This window comes from Rutilus rutilus (genome assembly GCF_951802725.1).
Source record: "Rutilus rutilus genome assembly, chromosome: 3".
Classification (NCBI taxonomy): Eukaryota; Metazoa; Chordata; class Actinopteri; order Cypriniformes; family Leuciscidae; genus Rutilus; species Rutilus rutilus.
In genome coordinates, this window is record NC_140211.1 from 5,820,965 (window position 1) to 5,843,888 (window position 22,924).

At 36.4% G+C, this 22,924-nt stretch overlaps 1 protein-coding gene across 1 annotated transcript in view; it reads left to right on the forward strand.

Annotated features, from left to right (window-relative positions):
• Positions 1-660: 660 nt before the first annotated feature.
• LOC311288462 (Fc receptor-like protein 5) overlaps positions 661-22,924 on the forward strand; it is a gene marked incomplete at its 5' end in the record, with an annotated part of 85,444 nt that continues 63,180 nt past the window's right edge. The window contains 6 exons of the mRNA XM_084405881.1: positions 661-694; positions 824-1,108; positions 11,543-11,794; positions 11,900-12,163; positions 18,491-18,745; positions 18,851-19,111. Of these exons, the coding sequence (XP_084262007.1) occupies positions 661-694; positions 824-1,108; positions 11,543-11,794; positions 11,900-12,163; positions 18,491-18,745; positions 18,851-19,111 (1,351 nt within the window). The remainder of the gene's footprint in view (positions 695-823; positions 1,109-11,542; positions 11,795-11,899; positions 12,164-18,490; positions 18,746-18,850; positions 19,112-22,924) is intronic.

The window sequence follows — 22,924 nt, forward strand, 5'->3', positions numbered from 1 at the left end:
TTTAGGAAGGTGTAGGGCTGAACAAATATGGGCAGAACTCTTTACTGCCCAAGTACTTCAAAAAGCCTTTTAAAGGAAACCTCATACTACAAGAAAGGCATTTATGCCTATTCTTCTTCATTATTTGTTACAACTGAGTTTCTATACTGTTGTTCCATTCGACTGTCTGTATATTTAAACATGTAATTTAATAAATAACTTTGCCTGCTTTAAAGGCTTTGATAATCTTTCCTTTTATCACTGATTATGTTGAAAGCTAAAGTGATTATAACTTTGAATGCAACTTCGCATAACTTTGAATGCAATCAATCTCGGGTATATAGCAATTACCTCTGTTTAGTGACTGAAGCTGGCAAGCTTGTGAACGTGAGACCGATGTTAAACAAGTCGTGAGGACCTCTGAACGACATAGCTTCCTAATATAAACGGGTACAATATAAGTAAAGAGTTAAATAGAATAATCAAATGTATTGCTAAACTATTATATAATTGACCAATAACCAATTGGCAGTCTAACTTAAATTTGAGGTTGTGATAAAATGGAGTCAGATATAAAATGGAGTCAGATAAATGCTTAAATGGAATTAAATTACATTGCCACGAGGAATCTCTTGCAAAGACCTTCACCCGTTATCGGAAAACGGCTTTTGGCTGATCTAGATGGGCTTACATGATGGACTCGAAGCCTCAAAACGTATGAGAAAACGTCTCAGGTTACCTATGTTCCCTGAGAACAGGGAACGAGACACTGCATCGATTGACACTATTGGGGAACGCAATGATCATTTGTCCTCTAGTCAGTTTGTTTTGTCTCTCTTCTCAGGTTTACCCACATCTACAGTGACTGTGACACCAGACAGTCCTGTATTCACTGGAGAAACAGTCTATCTGAAATGTGTGATAAACTCTGATCACAGTGACTGGAGATATGAGTGGTCTAAAGACAGTGTAATATTACAGACGTCTGATCGTTACACTGTAAACAGAGACACTCTCACTATCAGAGGAGCTACTGAGTCTGATCAGGGTCAGTACTGGTGTAAAGGACAGAGAGATGGAAGACCAAACTCATCAACATCAAGCTCTGAGGTTTCTCTCTCTGTGAAGGGTGAGTTGAACATCATTGTCCTCCTAAACTCTCTCTACATGATCATGATCACACAACCAATTGAGTGACTTTTACTCTCATTCACACTGCTGATACATACGAAGAAAAACAATAAAACTGAATGCAGAGGTCTGAAAATGCATTTTAAAGCTAAAGTGTATGAGATATATTGCCCGACAATGCCCCCTGGAGATATATTTATGTACGTGACTTTGTTGGTGCATGCATGGGCATGGACAAGTTGGGGCTTGTCTGAACTAGTATCAGAGGGCAGTCCATATACATAGGTGGAGAGACTGACTTGCTTTCTTACACAAAGCTGATGCATGTTTGTTGTTCCCGTGAGTGATTAAGTAAGTTATCTGTTTTACATTCTATGCTGTTCGAACTTCAATATTCTATGTATTCATTTACTGTCATCTGTGCAATGTACTAGTTCACATAGTAATATGTGAATAATTATATTTCTGTGTGAATTGCATGCTACCCAAGGTCTATGTAAAGTCATTTTGAAACTAGTTTGATACTGTTAGGTTATGTTCTGCAGAATAATTCAGATATGTAAGCAAAATAATTTATGCTATATTTTTAGATTCTTAATAACTGAATACACTTTACCAACGTAATACTAACTTGATTTACTATTACTTCTGTTTTGTATAGTGACTATTCTTTATGATATTGGTAATACTGTTATATATATCTGCGAGCAGCGATGAAGGGCCAAAGCCGGCGGCTTTTTATATATATATATATATATATATATATATATATATATATATATATATATATATATAATATTGTGCTGATCACTATTATAGAGAATGACATGCTAACTTTCAGAGTTCAAAAAGGACACAAAAGCACCAGAACTGTATCATAAAATGAATCCTATGATTTCATATGAATGAAGTCAAATGACTAGAGTATTTTAGGGTGTTTCCCCATGCTGCCTTGCACGCAGTGCAATTATATTCACGCTGCTAGGCAGCCTGGACACCATGGACCAGATTTTCCCCATAAAAGGGAACCAATCACAGAAGGGGAGGGAGCAGCAAGACGATGACGACGTCTTTGCGACACACTGAAGCAGTTTGTTTATATCTATGGATCCAACATGGCATCAGACGCGAAGTTACCTTTCGATGCAGCCTTAGATAGTGTTCTAAGTAGTTTAGAACGCAAGTTTATTTCGTCTTCTTCCTCGTCGAATTTCTGTCGCTCTATATACGTCATCTGGTATAATTGAAACGATTGGCTATGAGCTATGTACAGGCACATTTGATAGACATTTGTAGCGCCCAATAAACGGCTCTGGGCATTCGTAAACCACACCTCATATAGGAGAAAATGAACATGTGGTTCCCAGACCACGTCTCAATGAGAAGACGTATGACGTTAGCCAGGCTAATGCAGCGTAGTAGACACATAAAATATAGACCACAATATAAAACAAAATAAATAAGAACACACAACAGTAGGCTACATATACATTTAAAATACTAATATTTACTATTCTGAGTATTTAAAAATCTGATTGCACAAGGGACAAATTAATATTTGTATCAATTGTTTTCTTCTTTTGTAGTCTAGCGAGAGCAGAATAGAGAACTTTGAGTGCAAAAAAAAAAAAGGTCACGCATGATTAAGGACATAAGGGTTGCATAAAACTGACAGACTTCTTTTTGCTATTCACACCAAAACGCTAAATATTTATAACTTTCCACACACTCCACCTTCTCACCTTTAATGAACGTATACTGGGAAGAATGAGCTTCAGTTCTGAAATCAATAGTCATATCTTTGGTCTTAGATACATTCAGCTGCAGACAAGCATCACCACACCATTTTACAAAGTCATCAACAACTGGACCATGACAAGTAAAAAATTCAGCGAGAGACAACAGCGAACGAGTTCCATTACCACAGAGATATTTTTTCACAATGAGTGTTTTTAGGATTCAAGAGAATTTGCATTTCAGAGGGTGACAGCCTCAGCACTTCATCGCTGTGTGCCGTTATGTTCCGCTTTGTCACGTTACAACAGAGAAGTCAGCTTTCATGCATTCCGCGTTGACGCTGTGGTACGGGCATGAGTGGATACAGAGGATCTGGAGGGATGACTTCAACCCGACCAAATTTTTGAATGCATATAATTTTCAGTGTATTTCACCTGTGCGTTACTATGCTTTCTATTACTGCATTTATTTTGTGCAAGTGAGATGAGTAAAGATCATAAATCATTATGGTTTATGAGCAGCACATGCAGTATTGTACTACGTGTAAAATATACACAAACTTACCTATATTAAATTGTTTGTGAGACGCAATTGACACTTTTCACACGCTCTCACGACACACATCCATTTTCTCACGCACAGAAAAATCGCGTGAAGCAAAGACGACACGGAGACCGACAAGACAGAGCGGGTTACTTATGATATATAAAAAAAATCTCAGCTCACTTTTATTACGACATTCAAACAATAAATACCGTTTTGGCGCTTGTATGTGACGTGACAGATCCCTAGCGGCACGTGAACCGATCATCTCTAGCTAGTAAATAAACACGAATGAACCCTGTTGAAATACAGTAAAACTTACCGAAATGTATATTCCTCATACATAATATCGACCAATCAATCAAACAAACAAACAAACAAAGGGGTCAATAAAACAGCTGGAGAACAATTGTCACATAACATTTACCTCAGGAAAGCCATTTGATGACCATAATATAGGCTATAGCACATTAGTTGGCTAGAAAAAAAAGAGCTATAGAGAATATTTTGTTAAATATGTTTACTTATATCATTAAATAAAGTTATTATAATAAAAAATATAAAAAACGCATTATATCTCTCTCTGTATGTTTACAGCATTAAGTGAGTTGTTTTTTTTTCAAACAACAACTTTATCTTGTGTAGGCTAATATTTATCCAAATGAGTCAATATTAAATCAAATCACAATAATTGAATTGATTTGAATTGAAATAATAAAAAAGAAATTGTACAATGTAAACATTGTAACATGTTGTCACTAAACCTAATAAAATTCAGTTTAGTTACTAAAATGTTTTGACAATCACAATACACTTATTTGTGCACTTATATACATCCCCCCAATCCCCCCTAACATGTGGTAAAATGATGGGAACAGACCTTGCTGTGGGGAGTTGGCTGAAAGTTTAGCCTATATTTAGCCACAAGTCTCTCCTGCGCTGGCTCAACTCCTCTGTCTCCTTTCCTTCACGTTTTCTGACAGTCGGTATCGCATAAAAACGAACTTATTGCTTATAACTAACTTATTGGTTCTTATTCATGTTGTTAGAACAGCCGTGTATTACACAACACACCATTGCGCTGTTTAAAAAAATAAAAATAAATACAGTGATAATACTGACGCTGCCTGGTTTGTCAATTGACAGACTGACAGTTGCCGGTTTCTATGTCAACAACATGGCCGCCGCGAACACTGATGACGTAACCCTGAGATATTACTCGTGACAATAAAAAAAATATATGGATATGAGAATGTGTATACAACATAACTAAATTAACAATCTCTTACATATTTTCTAATTCCACTAAACATTTCATTAAGTTTCGTGAACATTTTTATCAAACATGGACCCATATGTTCATTAAAAATACTTGTTATGCTATTGTATGCTAATTTTTTTTAATGTAAGCAACTAATTTAGACGTGCAAACTGGGTGCCGGTGTGGTGAACAGTTAGAGCTTGGCCAGATTCGGCTCTAACGCCGCCTTCACACTGGCAGTTGAAATCAGCTCCGATACGGCAGCGAAACGACCGGAAGTCATTCATTTCCTATGGAGATTCGCAGACCGCATGCGAATGGGTCCGAACCAGGTGCGAACGTGTGCGGTGCGAAAAAAATCGTGTCCGTTGGCCATCCGGATGCGTTAAAAAAATTGAACTCTTGCGAAAGGCTACGGACGGTTTCTATCCGAAAATCCCAACAGAAGTTAGCGTTGCTATGGTACTGATAAACAAACCTGGATTCTTAACTTTTAATAAAATAAATAATGATTTTATAACGATTAGTTGTCATGTCATTTTTTTATTTTCATGATGTTTTAACGTTATTAGGGCAGTTAATACAATTAAATAATTAAATATTTAAATATACTCGCTTCCGAGGCTTCCGACGCTTTTCACCGCTGTGTATACATTTTATACATTGTCGTGTTTCTTTAGAAATAAATAATGGAGTCTTCAAACGCCTCAGATGTAAAGTTATTCGCTGTCAAAGTGACGCCAAAATGAATGGGAGTCAATGGAATGCTAACAGCAGGTGAAGTTCTGCTAAGATGGTGGCACGCGGCCGGCTTCAACTTCCGGTCGACTTCCTTCCCGCTTGAATGCGTCGAGTATAAAACCTAGCTTTAACTTAACTGTCACCGTCCCACAGGTGGGACGTTTGCCCATATATATTTAGAACAATAATATCTTAGTAAAAACCTAAAGTAATATTGACAAACTATATATCATTTGAAAGCTTACAATCTCTAGTTTTCATATTTGGTGGCTGTTTTTTTAAATAAATTACAGAGGAGCAGTAATTTATCAATTTGCAACAAGAATATTTCATATTCATTAGGCGTGTTTAGGCCTTTATTTTGAAATAGAAATAAACATGAAAAATCATGAAAGAATGGTAGAAACCTCAGTTTGTTTTCATGCCAAGAGTTCAAAAGATTAAATGTTATGAGAAAAAAAGGTCTGAAAATGTTTAGAATATAAAGAAAAATATTATGGATTCTCGATTTGTGATGCAGCACGCAGCGGCAGCGAGCTATAATGCACATATGTGCTCTTTTTATGTTTATTAGAGGTTGAAATCAAATAAAATACTGCCAAAACACCCATACTATTTCTGAATAGGATGTATACTTCATAAATTGTATGAAATTATGGAAATAAATGGTTCAGATCACTCAAAACATATATGAAAATGGAGACGCCCTTATATGGTCAGTAAGGAAGCTGGCTGTCCATCTAGTGAAAAAGTTTGGTACTGTGCCCAAATAAAATCTTACTGAAAGCTCATTTTTTTAGATATCAACCTAAAATTTGGAACACAACTTGTTTAGATTTTTGGCTTTAAATTTCTAGCAGTTTTAGAGTAAAATATATTTTGTAATATATATATTTTATATAAAATATTAATAATTATATTTTTACATTCTATATTTTCATAAACTCAAACTTATATAACTTTTTTTCTGTTTCACTTTCATAATTTATTTCACTTCTACAATAATCTGGCAAATGTCTTCTTAAAAACAAGACCCACCATATGTCTATATTCCAAAGCATTCTTGAACTACAACCATTTAAGTTTGTATAGTGATTTTTTTGTCTATGTGAAAAAAGGGGGGGTGACAGTTAAGGGGTTAAGCGCGTGCACTGAAACCAGCTGTAACAGCGCGTGTACTGAATCATCTTTAGCACCTTATTGCATTTAGTGTAAAAAAAACACCCCCAAAAAAAACACAGAGTTTACAAACAGGTGGTTTTGTCTTCAGTGGCCCCGCGAAAAAATCGTGTATGCCTAGTGAAAAGAACCTTTACCAAAATGTATTTAAAATAGCCTACTTTTATTTCATACTAAGTAGCCTACTACAAAACTATTACCATATTTACTGACACATCGCTTGAGACTTACTGATATTTATAATTAATATTTATTTATAGTAGTCCTACTTATTTTTTGCACAATGCACATTTCTTAAAGGTCCCGTTCTGCGTGATCCCATGTTTCAAACTTTAGTTAGTGTGTAATGTTGCTGTTAGAGCATAAATAATATCTGTAAAATTATAAAGCTCAAAGTTCAATGCCAAGCGAGATATTTTATTTAACAGAAGTTGACTACAAAAAACGGCTCGATTGGACTACATCCCTCTACTTCCTTCTTTAATGATGTCACTAGAACCGTTTCTTGACTAACCTCCGCCCACAGGAATGCTCCCTCAACTCTACTGGCTACTTGCGCACTTCTTATAACTTAGGCTACTGTGTTTACTCAGCTCTTACGGTGATTTTCTGAAGTAAAACGGACGCTTCATCTTTTGTGTGATGTACAATAAACTTTATTAAACTCATCAGTACATGTTTGATCATCATTCAGACAGCAGACTTGTAGGCTATTAATAAATAATGGATACATAGCCTACAAGCAGATGACAAATACGTTATAATAACCGTAATTAAACTACTAAACCATACCTGTTTCATCTCTATACAGCACTCTGACTCTGTAGGCATTATTGTCCGACTCGAAATGAACGCCGTTACTGAGAATTTCTGATATTATCATCATTCCGTGAGATGAAATTGTCCTGAGAGACTGAGCGCGAGCTCATGAAGCTCCGCCCCCTGGGTCGTCCAGCAGCACCTCATTTGCATTTAAAGGGCACACACTGAAACAGCTCGTTTTTCTGAGCCCCAAAAAATGTCAATTTAAACATGCTGTAAAAAATGATCTGGGGCCGTATTCACAAAGAATTTTAAGGCTAAAAGTAGCTCCTAACTGGCGAATTTAGGAGCAACTCCTAAAAATAATGGGCGTGTCTCTCGTAACTTTAGGACTCCTATTTTTTTTGACTAAGAGTAATTCACAAAGCATTTTAGCCCTAAAAGTAGCACCTAAGCCTGGGACAGCTTAAAAGAAGTCGAGAGGACTCCTAACTCACTAAGACCTATTCACAAACCGCTTTTAGTGACATTTCACGTTGCGATGTTTTGAAATACGGCGGCTACAGGAGCTTCCAATCGCGAGGGAACAATTTTGCATTGTAATTTGTAGGCATAACTAGGGATGCAATAACGCCACCAACAACAACCAAAACTAGGCTACTCATTGCATGCAAACTAATTGTAACGTTTGATTGTGAATCAAATTAAAATGTTCTTCTCTTTGCAAACGTAGAGGGATATAGTGACAGATTAATTCAATAATGTTGCAAAGATATTGCATCAATCCATATGTTTCATTAGGCTACTAGGCTATTTGTTTTTTCTTACTCTTTATTCATTTAGGCTATTTATTCAGTTATTCATCATCTTCCGTCCTTCACACTACTTGTGTAGCGCACGCATTCTCAGACCTGTCACCTGTCAATCATCATCGTAGGGGAGGGGTTTGGAATCATTCCCGCGTTACAATCATCAGCCAATCAAGATGGTCACTTCAGTCAAGCTCGTGCATGAGTAATGACGTCATCCACAGCAACAAAGACTCACTCTTAGTTTAGGAGTTGTCATTTTTCTTTACTAAGAGTAGGTCTGAAAGGCGTTGTGAATAACTTTTAAGAGAAAACTCCTAGCTAAAATCTTTTAGTGCGATTTAGGAGTACTCCTAGTGATAAGATAAAATGCTTTGTGAATACGGCCCCTGTTGGGTATTTTGAGCTCAAACTTCACATACATACTCTGGGGACATCAGAGACTTATTTTACATCTTGTGAAAAGGGGCATAATACGGGACCTTTAATATTAAGCATATGTGTTTTAAAATTACTATGGATAGTATGATCTCTGTATAATATCAGTCTTTAAATGCAAACTATTTGAAGTGTACCTATAATATACTTGCAATAGTTTCACTTTAGCACAATCAAATATACTTAAGTAGGCTATATCTTTAGTTGGACCTCAGCACTATTTCTGGATAACTAAATTACAAAGTTAGTTACCAATTGAGTATACTATAAGTACAATTGCAGAATATTTATAAAGTACATAAATATGTTAATGTATTAGTAGTATACTTAGCCCAAAATAATGTATTTCAAATACATTTTGGTATATTTATTTTTGTGTAGATTAGATCCGTGTATTACTGTATTTCTTAAAGTGAAAGCAGCCTAATATTACTGTAATGCTTTATTAGCTGGTTGTCCTGCATCCTCAATAAACAAGCTACAGTTAGTCCAAAATGCCGCCGCTAGAGTTCTTACTAGATCAAGAAAATACGATCATATAACACCAATTCTGTCGTCTCTACATTGGTTACCTATAAAGTTCCGTATCAATTACAAAGTATTGCTACTGACCTATAAAGCCCTAAATGGTTTAGCTCCCGTGTATTTAACGGAACTTCTATCGCCCTACAATCCATCGCGCTCTTTAAGATCACTAAATTCGAGGCTTCTGGTCATTCCTAGGATATCTAAGTCCACTACAGGAGGGAGAGCTTTTTCACATTTAGCTCCTAAACTGTGGAATGGCCTTCCTGATATTGTTCGAGGCTCAGACTCGCTGTCCCAGTTTAAAACTAGATTAAAGACGCATCTCTTCAGCCAGGCATTCACATAATACTTACATTTTATACTACAGTTGAGACGACTCGACGCGGGCGATGTTTATGCCCTAAATCAATACATGATTAACTAACTGTATTTCTCTATGTACATTTCTGAAATGCACTTTCTGTAAAGCTGCTTTGAAACAATATGTATTGTGAAAAGCGCTATACAAATAAATTTGAATTGAATTGAATTAATATAAGAATCAGTAGAGTATACGTTTTATTCATACAGTGAATAATATGCGGTTTTATTTTTTTCATTTGATTATTCAAATTCATATTTGAATGCTGCTTTTAGGCATACCTGGAAAATTTAAAGCAGTTTATTTTATTTGCATCTTTCTTTTATTCTATTTGTCCTATATTGTTTGTTTGTTTGCTTTTTGTATGCTGATATTACCATTGCCTTCTGCAATAAAACAAAAGAAAAACAATTCAAAAGAAATGTTATTAACAAAGGTGGATGTGTGATATAGTGCAATAATATGTATGTAGTACTGCAACAAAATGTATGTTTTTGTGTCAAATATAAACCACTTAGAGTAATGTTCATTTAACAGCATTTGTAGCAATGTTGTTTTACAAAATAATATAATATGATAATTAATAATCCATACAGACAAATATCTTGGTTAGTGAGACACATATGTAAGTGAATGGGATCAAATATTGAAGGCCATAGCGTCAGCCATCAAACACTGAACTGGACTAGATCCAAAAAGCAACAGTATGAACTAAAAACAGTCTGTGCTTGCAAAAATAATATGGCTGAAAAAGTTTTTTTTTTTTTATTTTTTTTTTTTTTTTATGTTTAGCCCTTTTCCTTCAGCATTGGTTGTATGGTGATATTTATCACATTTTATTTTTAATATAAAAAAGGTTAATAAGTTGAGATCATCCTCTTACTTATCTGTAAACTCACCCGGGTGTTTTGCATAACCTACTTAATACTCAGGGGCCGTATTCACAAAGAATTTTAAGGCCAAAAGTAGCTCCTAACTGGCGAATTTAGGAGCAACTCCTAAAAATAATGGGCGTGTCACTCGTAACTTTAGGACTCCTAATTTTTTTGACTAAGAGTAATTCACAAAGCATTTTAGCCCTAAAAGTAGCACCTAAGCCTGGGACAGCTTAAAATAAGTCGAGAGGACTCCTAACTCACTAAGACCTATTCACAAACCACTTTTTGTGGCATTTCACGTTGCGATATGTTTTGAAATGCGTATGCGGCGGCTACAGGGGCTTCCAATCGCGAGGGAACAATTTTGCATTGTAGGCATAATGCAATAACGCCACCAACAACAACCAAAACTAGGCTACTCATTGCATGCAAACTAATTGTAACGTTTCATTGTGAATCAAATTAAAATGTTCTTCTCTTTGCAAACGTAGGCAGAGGCATATAGTGACAGATTAATTCAATAATGTTGCAAAGATATTGCATCAATCCATATGTTTCATTAGGCTACTAGGCTATTTGTTTTGCCTTACTCTTTATTAATTTCTATTTATTCAGTTATTCATCATCTTCCGTCCTTCGCACTACTTGTGTAGCGCACGCATTCTCAGACCTGTCACCTGTCAATCATCATCGTAGGGGAGGGGTTTGGAATCATTCCCGCGTTACAATCATCAGCCAATCAAGGTGGTCACTTCAGTCAAGCTCGTGCATGAGTAATGACGTCATCCACAGCAACGAAGATTCACTCATAGTTTAGGAGTTGTCATTTTTCTTTATTAAGAGTAGGTCTGAAAGGCGTTGTGAATCACTTTTAAGAGAAAACTCCTAGCTAAAATCTTTTAGTGTGATTTAGGAGTACTTCTAGTGGTAAGATAAAATGCTTTGTGAATACGGCCCCTGAACTATAAATATTCCCTGAACTTACCTGAGATTGTCTTTAACATTATTCTTTGAAAGTGCTGGAATTTTCTGTTTGGTGTCACTAGTGGGAGCAGAAAAGACAAACTCCCCTTTAAATCAAAATAAAATACGTAGTTTACTGTTTAAAAAAGAATGATAAAAACAGAAGAATACTGAAAGATATGAGCAATAACACTATATATGAGCTCAACACTGCATCACTGTTCACTTCCAGATAAACCGATTCTGACTGTAAAGCCCCAGAGTTCAGTGTTCACTGGAGACACAGTTACTCTCAGCTGTGACGTGGGAAGCTCAACTGGATGGACGTTTGACTGGAGGAAAGACTCAATCTGGGAATCCAGTGCTGATGCAGGAACTAAAACAATCAGTTCTGTGAGAGTCTCTGATGGAGGAAGATACGAGTGTAGAGCACAGCGAGGAAACTACTACACAGACCTCAGTCATGTTGAGATAACAGTGAGAGGTAAGTGCCCTTTTACTTTGTAGTTTTTATTTTTATTTTTATTGAAACCTAATTTTGAGTTTTAAAAGATTCAAACATGAAGTATGTTGTTTGCTCATTTAACAGAGAGACCCAAACCTGTAGTGAAGGTGACGCCTGGTGTTCGTGTGTTCAGAGGAGAGAGAGTCACTCTCACATGTGACATACAGGAGACAGGAGTCTGGACGTACAGCTGGTATAAAGATCAAGATAACAGCAGAAGAACAGACCAGATCTATATAATCACATCTGTGGATCCGTCTCATGCTGGTCTGTACAGCTGTAGAGGAACTCAGACTGAAACCTCACAGAACTCAGAGATCAGTGATGGAGTTACACTGACAGTATCAGGTGAGTGTGTTCATCATTTCATCACATCACATCACTTTAACCTGAAGACACTGAGAAGATAACCAAGTAAATCTGAGCTTACTTCCTATATACAGTGACAGGGTGATTATGATCACAGATCTCTTCAGAGTTCATTATATCTTCCAGACATGTTCAGTTCATTCATGAGGTGCTGCTCTTCAGATTATCTGTGATAAATGAAACCATCAGAGTAGCAAACAAGCCTTGAGACTTGATCATTTGTCCTCAGTCAGACCGAGGTCAGGATAGAAATGATGTTACAGTAAATTACAGAGCCTCAGTTTATCTGTTCTCATGGCCTGAGAGTGTCAGCAGTTTCTCAGACTAAAATACTGTAGTAAAACTGATGCCAGATCAGTGTGTGTTCAGAGGAGAGAGAGTCACTCTCACATGTGACGTACAGAGAGGAGGAAACATTCAGTGGAGATACAGCTGGTTTAGAGATGGAAACAGTCATATAGTTCAGTTTCACAGCTGAGGTTTCTGATCAGTGTTTGTCTGAGATCATGACTGTAAGGTGGGTGCCAGTAAGTCTGGGCTACCCTGCGAGAAAGCAAAAGGCTCTCATGAGAATTAACATTTGAACTCTCTCTTGCATATGTAACAGAAACATCCGAGATGCAGCACACAGTGCAGCTCACACCTCACTTTTACAGTCTCATTATCTCCCCCTGCTCCCCCTCTTCTCCTCCTCACCTAAAACTCACTAAAAACCTATGCAAAGTTGAATTTGTACAATAAGTAATTATACAGGTTTGGTATCATTTGAAATGTCTCTGTGTGGCTGGTACAAAGGGTCTCATTCCCAAAGTAAACCAAAAGCTAATAAAGTTTTTAAGAGTTTAGAGATAACTTGCACACAGAGGAGGGTGCGTCTTCCAAGCAAATGGCCTCCTGCTCTCAAAAGGTGTAAACTCTGAATGCAAATTCCCATTGTTAGCAAATGTTTCCATGTGAAAGAAGTTTCTGTCTTGGTCTGGGTATATAATGGATTGCAATACATACAGTCGGCATCTAGTCATAGTTGGGGGCGTGGTCTGGCGTAGCGAGGGTGGAGTCGGCGGGGGGGAAAACACGGCGAACATCGTGTGTATTTGAATGACAAAAATGTCGTATTGCGAGTCATTGACGCCTGCCGACCGGCAACGGTACATTGCAAAATTAACTGCAATAGGTTATGATTGCCCTTATTTAATTAAAAACTGGGTCATTGACCCAACCAAATGGCCGGAGGTGTCGTTTCCAGACATATTTTGTTATCTGGTTGAATCTCCAGGTAAGACATTGCGGTAGCTGTAGCGGTAACATTAGCCTATAACTCAATCAACTTTCGTATATGTTACATAGGCCTACTATAATTCCACTCCAAACTATTAATCCTCTTGTAAAACGGTGATCAGTAGTACGAAGTTGCAGAGGGACTGTGCTGACAGTTATCCCTAACTCAGACCTCAAACTACTCCATATAGGTTCACGGCTCGCGTCATTACGTAGCGATTGGCCTATCAAGCGAGCCTTCAGCTGATAACGCTAATGTGAATGAGACATCCCTTATGAAAAACAACTATAGGAATACTATAGTATTTTGGGACATACTATAGAAGTACTATAGAGGTATTACAGAACATCACAGAAGTATTATACACTACTATAGTTCTTTTTCGTAAGGGATGTAGACAAATCTGGCCCACTGCCTAATACGAGTTTAACACCCACTACTATAGGGCTATCACACAGGGATCTACTCACACAGTAGGCCTAATCTCAAAAAGATTAGCCTTGTAGCCATTTTGTCCTCCTTTCCGGTTCTGTGTGTTTATTAGGAAGGATGTAGAACTTCAATTCATAATTTGTTTGTTTATTGGCAGTACAGAATACAACACAGCAACTCTTCGGCATGATTGTCCCGTGTATTTCAATGAGCGCCAAGGCAATGTTTTCCCCCACGGGCTAAATTCACATCAGGTGACGGGGCGGTCCCGGGGGCGTTCCCAGACCAACCGTACAGATGAACCAGGTTTTGGTTATTTTGGCAGTGTGGGCAGGTGAAAATCCTGCTGGAATATCATCTTCATCTTCATAAAGCATCTTCATAAAGCTTTTCTGCTGAAGGAAGCATGAAGTGCTCTAAATGTCCTGGAAGTCCAGAGTCAATGCAGCCGTCTACCAGGACATTTAGAGCACTTCATGCTTCCTTCAGCTGAAAAGCTTTATGAAGATGCTTTATGAAGATGAAGATGATTTTCCAGCTGGATTTTCACCTGCCCACACTGCCAAAATAACCAAAACCTGGTTCAATGACCATGGGATTACTGTGTAACTACTGTGTGATTTCATTTAATATTCTAATTTTCTGAAATTTTGATTTTGTGGGTTTCATAAGCTGTAAGCCATAATCATCAAAATTATAACAAATAAAGGCTTGAAATATCTCTCTTTGCAAGCAATGAACCTATATTAGTTTCACATTTTAAGTTGAATTCCTGAAATAAATTAACGTTTCCATGATATTCTCATTTTTTGGAAAGGGTCTGTATATATATATATATATATATATATATATATATATATATATTGTGGTGTATCTGACTTTTCAGAAGTAGAATATGTAGAGGATATGGCAAACAGCTTATCAAAGATTCAGGTCAATATCTCAAATTAAAAAAGTTATAGCAAAAAAAACACATAATTTTTATGATTCGGTCACACCTTTTGTTTATTTTTAATGGAAAACAAGGGACAAAATAAAGTGACGACTTTCGAGTTTCAAATGGCCATTATTTTGTTATTCTTCAACCCATAAACATAATCTTGGTGTCATTTTAAAGGATTGTTTAAGCTCTTTCTATCTGAACAACTAGTTTTAGCATTTAACCATGTTAAAAATTGTACTCGCATACCTACTAATATAGCTTCTAGAGCGTTATACAAGCACATTAGGAGTTTGTATGACCCTGTACCGTGGTAAAACATTTTTTTTTTTCATAATGTCTGACAATATTAGAAATGTGAATGTTATGGAAAAAGCCCCTAAAACAGCCAAAACGAGTTAGCTTGATTTAAAGGTAGCAGCTAACTAACGTTAGCTAGCAGCCAGATAACAATGTGTAACGTTAACCTATAGTGTTCGTTTCTTATGTGGTATCAGAGACAAAACACCTTAATGGTTTACAATAAAACGTATAATGTTAATTTCATGAACGATTAAAGTGACTAAGAGACGGTAACATCAACCAACCTTGCATCATCTGTAAATCATTTGCCTCGGCCAATCAGAGTGGCGTTTATGATGATGTGCTCGTTTCAGCCAATCAGAATGATGCTTGACTGGTTTTTGACTGGTTGAAATCCTCCTTGATCAAAGAACTTATATTGTCTTCTATAGGCTACTCTTTGCCTAGCTTGATAGAGAGCTGTCTGTCCTTGACTTTTTTGCAGCTGTTGGTTCTTTTTAAGATAGGAATAAGGTGGATAGGCCTATATAGCTACCATGATTTTTTATATATATATATATATATATATATATATATATATATGTATATGTATATATATATGTATATGTATATATATATATATATATATATATATATATATATATATATATATGTATATATATATATATATTTTTTAATACAATATAAAATAAAATAAAAAAAATAACTTGATTATAGGCTACTTTAAATAAAATAAAAACTGTTAAAGGAAACCAGGACAATGTAAAAAAACAAAAAACAAACATATGGTCTACCAAATAAATACATACAGATAATAAATCTTGTTTGTTTATAAATAATCTGTATTCATATGTATTAATCATGTTGATAGGCTTTATTTTGTAAAACACATTTACTGCAACTGCCATAGACGTCCAAATGACGTCCAAAAAACCCCAGATAGTCAAATGTTGAACGTCAAAATGACGTCCAAGTTGGGTCATGGATAGACGTCCAAATATTGGACCTAGTTTGGACGTCGAATAGATGTCCAGAATTGGTCGGACCGACGGACCCAATATAGACATGATCTGGGGTGCGTTTCCCGAAAGCATCGTTGGCCAACTATGGTCGCAAGTTCCGTCGTTACCAATAGAGTTCAATGGACATTGCGATGAACTTGCAACCATAGTTGGCTAACGATGCTTTCGGGAAACGCACCCCTGCACGTCTATCCGACGTCCAATGTTTAGTGGGCTGATTGGTTGTAGGTCTATCCAATTGAGTGCAGAGGCATTTTCTTTCCGGTTGAAACACGCCCCATAATCACAGCCCAATGGAGCAGTATCTGACTCATATTCTGACTAGAATCTGAGTATGACGACGTCAGGCTAGCTTTTAGGCATACCTTTACCTGGAAAATTTAAAGCAGTTTATTTTATTAGCATCTTTTTATTATTGTATTTTTCCTATAGACCTTATGTAGCCCCGCCCCTTTTCAGCGTTGCGCTTGTCTTTTGACTTCCGGTCTGTATTTTCACAGCGATTTTGGGTGTTTATTAATGAACGACTCGTTTTCTAATTTTCCCGGTCGACTGACGTTTGTTAAGTGCTTTAAACATTACAGTCCTCATGATAACTTTCATTAACTTTACATCAAGTAAATCCACTTGAGCGACAGAGCGGCCGCAAAAACAGAAGTTAAAAGACAATATTTGAAAGATAGCGGTGCCCTCTGTTATGGAAATAATTCTATTCGAGAGGAGGAAGAAGACAAGTCGAGAATTTTGAAAAGTCAAAGTATCAAAAATGTTTATTTCTTGCAAGAAATTGGCATTCACATACAGAGAGCATCTGCTATGAGAAGGCAAAGGGTTAGTTCCCTTGCCGAGGTTATATACCCCTAACACATCCTGGGTAGGCTTCATCTGTCTCAAAAGATCGCTTTGTTTACCTTAAAAGGAAACATCTTTGTTCAAGATCTCTTGTCATAAATTCTATCTAGACAGAACAATACCAGGCCTACTACAAGTTCCTGTTTTTAGCTGCCGCTCATATTCACACCTTTTGTCTATCTTTATTTCGATCAACGCTGCACACATATTTTTCACACTTGGAGCACACAAAAGGACACTTGAAGTACAAAAGGTCATTTGAAGTACACTCTGTGCTACTCAGTCTCCTACAACTCAGGACATTATGTCCCTGCAAGCTTGTATTAACTTATGCTTTTCTAACACTTGATTACATATCTTTAATAACGTGCTTTAGCTTATATGATTATATTTCTTTAAATGCTTATGAGTAAAAATAAAGTAAAAGATGTTAATACAAGTTGTACACGTCTATAAGTAAAAACACATCTAAGAGTAAAAGAACACATCTAAATGTAAAAGAACACATCTAAATGTAAAATTTCTATTACACCTCGTTTCTCTGGTGCATAAGGTCAATAGAGAGCCTAAGTCCCTTTAAACAGAAAAAATATTGTATGGTAGTCAATGGCGAGAGACAACTAATATTTTGATCTCATTTGAATTGTGCCCTAAATTACACATATGATGTTTGTCAATTTAAAAGATAAATTTTAAAGTCAAGAAAGTCGCAGTTTGATGTAAAACTGTTGAGGTATAAGACAGTAATTACAAAGACTAGAATCCCAAAAGGCGCACGTGACGTCATACCTTTTCTCTCAAAGAATATGGATGTACTGCAACAAAATGTATGTTTTTGTGTCAAATATAAACCACTTAGAGTAATGTTCATTTAACAGCATTTGTAGCAATGTTGTTTTACAAAATTATATAATATAATAATTCATAATCCATACAAACAAATATCTTGGTTAGTTAGGCACATAAGTGAATGGGATCAAATATTGAAGGCCATAGCGTCAGCCATCAAACACTGAACTGGACTAGATCCAAAAAGCAACAGTATGAACTAAAAACAGTCTGTGCTTGGAAATATAATGACTGAATATGTTTATTTGTTTGTTTTCCTTCAGCATTTGTTGTATGGTGATATTTATCATATTTTATTTTTATTATAAAAACAAAAAAGTTGAAAAGTTGAGATCATCCTCTTACTTATCTGTAAACTTACCTGGGTCTTTTGCATAACCTTCTTAATACTCTGAACTATAACTAATATTCCCTGATCTTACCTGAGATTGTCTTTAACATTATTCTTTGAAAGTGCTGGAAAGTGTTTGGTGTCACTAGTGGGAGCAGAAAAGATAAACACCCCTTTAAATCAAGATAAAATACATAGTTTACTGTTTAAAAAAGAATGATAAAAACAGAAGAATACTGAAAGATATGACCAATAACACTATATATGAGCTCAACACTGCATCACTGTTCACTTCCAGATAAACCGATTCTGACTGTAAAGCCCCAGAGTTCAGTGTTCACTGGAGACACAGTTACTCTCAGCTGTGACGTGGGAAGCTCAACTGGATGGACGTTTGACTGGAGGAAAGACTCAAACTGGGAATCCAGAGATGATGCAGGAACTAAAACAATCAGTTCTGTGAGAGTCTCTGATGGAGGAACATACGAGTGTAGAGCACAGCGAGGAGAATACTACACAGACCTCAGTCATACAATAAAGATAACAGTGAGAGGTAAGTGCCCTTTTACTCTGTAGTTGTTATTTTAATTTTAATTGAAACCTAATTTTGAGTTTTAAAAGATTCAAACATGAAGTGTGTTGTTTGCTCATTTAACAGAGAGACCCAAACCTGTAGTGAAGGTGAAGCCTGATGTTCGTGTGTTCAGAGGAGAGAGAGTCACTCTCACATGTGACATACAGGAGACAGGAGTCTGGACGTACAGCTGGTATAAAGATCAAGATCACAGCAGAAGAACAGACCAGATCTATATCACATCTGTGGAGCCATCTCATGCTGGTCTGTACAGCTGTAGAGGAACTCAGACTGAAACCCAACAGAACTCAGAGATCAGTGATGGAGTTACACTGACAGTATCAGGTGAGTGTGTTCATCATTTCATCACATCACTTTAACCTGAAGACACTGAGAAGATAACCAAGTAAATCTGAGCTTACTTCCTATATACAGTGACAGGGTGATTATGATCACAGATCTCTTCAGAGATCATTATCTATATCTTCCAGACATGTTCAGTTCATTCATGAGCTTCTGCTCTTCAGATTATCTGTGATGAATGAAACCGTCAGAGTAGCAAACAAGCCTTAAGACTTGATCATTTGTCCTCAGTCAGACCGAGGTCAGGATAGAAATGATGTTACAGTAAATTAAAGAGCCCCAGTTTATCTGTTCTCATGGCCTGAGAGTGTCAGCAGTTTCTCAGACTAAAATACTGTAGTAAAACTGATGCCAGATCAGTGTGTGTTCAGAGGAGAGAGAGTCACTCTCACATGTGACGTACAGAGGGGAGGAAACATTCAGTGGAGATACAGCTGGTTTAGAGATGGAAACAGTCATATAGTTCAGTTTCACAGCTGATGTTTCTGATCAGTGTTTTCTGCTCCCACTAGTGACACCAAACACTTTCCAGCACTTTTTAAAAAAGTTATAGCAAAAAAACACATAATTTTTATGATTCGGTCACACCTTTTGTTTATTTTTAATGGAAAACAAGGGACAAAATAAAGTGACGACTTTCGAGTTTCAAATGGCCATTATTTTGTTATTCTTCAACCCATAAACATAATCTTGGTGTCATTTTAAAGGATTGTTTAAGCTCTTTCTATCTGAACAACTAGTTTTAGCATTTAACCATGTTAAAAATTGTACTCGCATACCTACTAATATAGCTTCTAGAGCATTATACAAGCACATTAGGAGTTTGTATGACCCTGTACCGTGGTAAAACATTTTTTTTTTCATAATGTCTGACAATATTAGAAATGTGAATGTTATGGAAAAAGCCCCTAAAACAGCCAAAACGAGTTAGCTTGATTTAAAGGTAGCAGCTAACTAACGTTAGCTAGCAGCCAGATAACAATGTGTAACGTTAACCTATAGTGTTCGTTTCTTATGTGGTATCAGAGACAAAACACCTTAATGGTTTACAATAAAACGTATAATGTTAATTTCATGAACGATTAAAGTGACTAAGAGACGGTAACATCAACCAACCTTGCATCATCTGTAAACCCCGTAGCTAGCAGCTATAAAGACGCAAACTGACGTTAACGTTAGTTACGGTAGCAAAAAGCTAACGTTAGTCAGTCAGAACTCCATGCCATGCTGCTATCGGTAACGTATACGTGCAGTTTAGTGTCCCAAATTGTTCAAATAGACATGTTATCTTGTGTACAGCTAAAATAACATCGAAACTGAACATGATGAGCAGCAAGCTAATGTAAAACGAAAAAATGCGTGCTGTGAATGCTAACACACCTTGACCATTCGCAGCTTTATTGTAAGACAATAACGCCAAAGACTATACGTACACTGAAATAATTATGCTGACCGAACTTACCTTCAATTTCGAGGAAATGGGTTCACCAGCGACCTGAAAAGCTGTGCCGTCCAGAACACTAACGGCTCTGACTCGCGCCAAGCCGCCAAATGCCTCGTGTTTCCTCGGCCAATCAGAGTGGCGTTTATGATGATGTGCTCGTTTCAGCCAATCAGAGTGATGCTTGACTGTTTTTTGACTGGTTGAAATCCTCCTTGATCAAAGAACTTATATTGTCTTCTATAGGCTACTCTTTGCCTAGCTTGATAGAGAGCTGTCTGTCCTTGACTTTTTTGCAGCTGTTGGTTCTTTTTAAGATAGGAATAAGGTGGATAGGCCTATATAGCTACCATGATTTTTTATATATATATATATATATATATATATATATATATTTTTTTTTTTTACAATATAAAATAAAATAAAAAATAACTTGATTATAGGCTACTTTAAATAAAATAAAAACTGTTAAAGGAAAACAGGAAAATGTAAAAAAACAAACAAAAAACATATGGTCTACCAAATAAATAAATAGTCATACAGATAATAAATCTTGTTTGTTTATAAATAATTTGTATTCATATGTATTAATCATGTTGATAGGCTCTATTTTGTAAAACACATTTACTGCAACTGCCATAGACGTCCAAATGACGTCCAAAAAAACCCAGATAGTCAAATGTTGAACATCAAAATGACGTCCAAGTTGGGTCATGGATAGACGTCCAAATAGTGGACCTAGTATGGACGTCGAATAGATGTCCAGAATTGGTCGGACCGACGGACCCAATATAGACATGTTCTGCACTGTAGCTCCCTCTAGTAGTCAACACGAAGCACGAGGTCTTGTTTAAAAAACGGGGTTTTATTTCTACAGCATATCATGTCCACCCGTGAGAACTGGGTGAAAAAGAGCAAAAATAAAAGGATACTATAAATAAAATGCATGCATGTCTTGAATTCAGATTATGCCACTATAGTTACACACTTAGTTAACACAAGCTATGCACATGAAATATATCACAGAAACCGGATACAAAAGAAACATACCTCGTAGGCTGCTTTCTACGGAAGCGTATTGCATTCACTTGAGGAAAAAAAAATCTACTCAGAATTACGAGATAATTTTCATGAAAAATTTTTTTTTTGCTCTGTTTTTCTGAGATAATTAAGTCATTAATTCAGAAAAACAGAGCAAATATTTTTATTTCAAGAAAAAATTATCTCAGAATTCTGAGATAATTAAGTCATTAATTCAGAAAAACAGAGCAAAAAAATTTTTTTTCATGAAAATTATCTCGTAATTCTGAGATAATTAAGTCATTAATTCAGAAAAACAGAGTAGATTTTTTTTCCTCAAGTGAATGCAATACGCTTCCGTAGCTTTCTACTTAAGAGGTGCTAAACTTAAAGTCGTCTTCCTTGTCTTCTTTCTTCTTAGATAACATACATCCAGATATGTGTATATTCTTAATATTTACTTAACTTGGAGAGCTCTTGCCATGCTATGTTTTTAGCGCTTCACTTCAGGGATTGTGTTGCTTCTAATTACGTGCGGAAAACAAGATCGGCACTAATTAGTTCCGCATCTAATAATTAGTTCCACTAATTAGCATCTTGCTATTATTGTATTTGTCCTATAGACCTTATGTAGCCCCGCCCCTTTTCAGCCTTGCGCTTGTTGTCTTTTGACTTCCGGTCTGTATTTTCACAGCGATTTTGCGTGTTTATTAATGAACGACTCGTTTTAAAATTTTCCCGGTCGACTGACATTTGTTAAGTGCTTTAAACATTACAGTCCTCATGATAACTTTCATTAACTTTACATCAAGTAAATCCACTTGAGCGACAGAGCGACCGCAAAAACAGAAGTTAAAAGACAATATTCGAAAGATAGCGGTGCCCTCGTTTCTCTGGCGCATAAGGTCAATAGAGAGCCTAAGTCCCTTTAAACAGAAAAAATATTGTATGGTGGTCAATGACGAGAGACAACTAATATTTTGATCTCGTTTGAATTGTGCCCTAAATTACACATATGATGTTTGTCAATTTAAAAGATACATTTTAAAGTAAAAAAAGTCGCAGTTTGATGTAAAACTGTTGAGGTATAAGACAGTAATTACAAAGACTAGAATCCCAAAAGGCGCACGTGACGTCATACCTTTTCTCTCAATGAATGAAGCTAACTTTACTGAAGCTAATGTCTGTCATTTTTTCTATAGTCTTACGTTATAATCGTAACGTTATGCCGTCATGCCTGAGTGTTTTGTATCAGACTGCACACAGACTGTTGGTGACGTACGTGCGAGACTAGAGATGTAGTTAATTGAGCGATTTTCACATAAAACTAAATG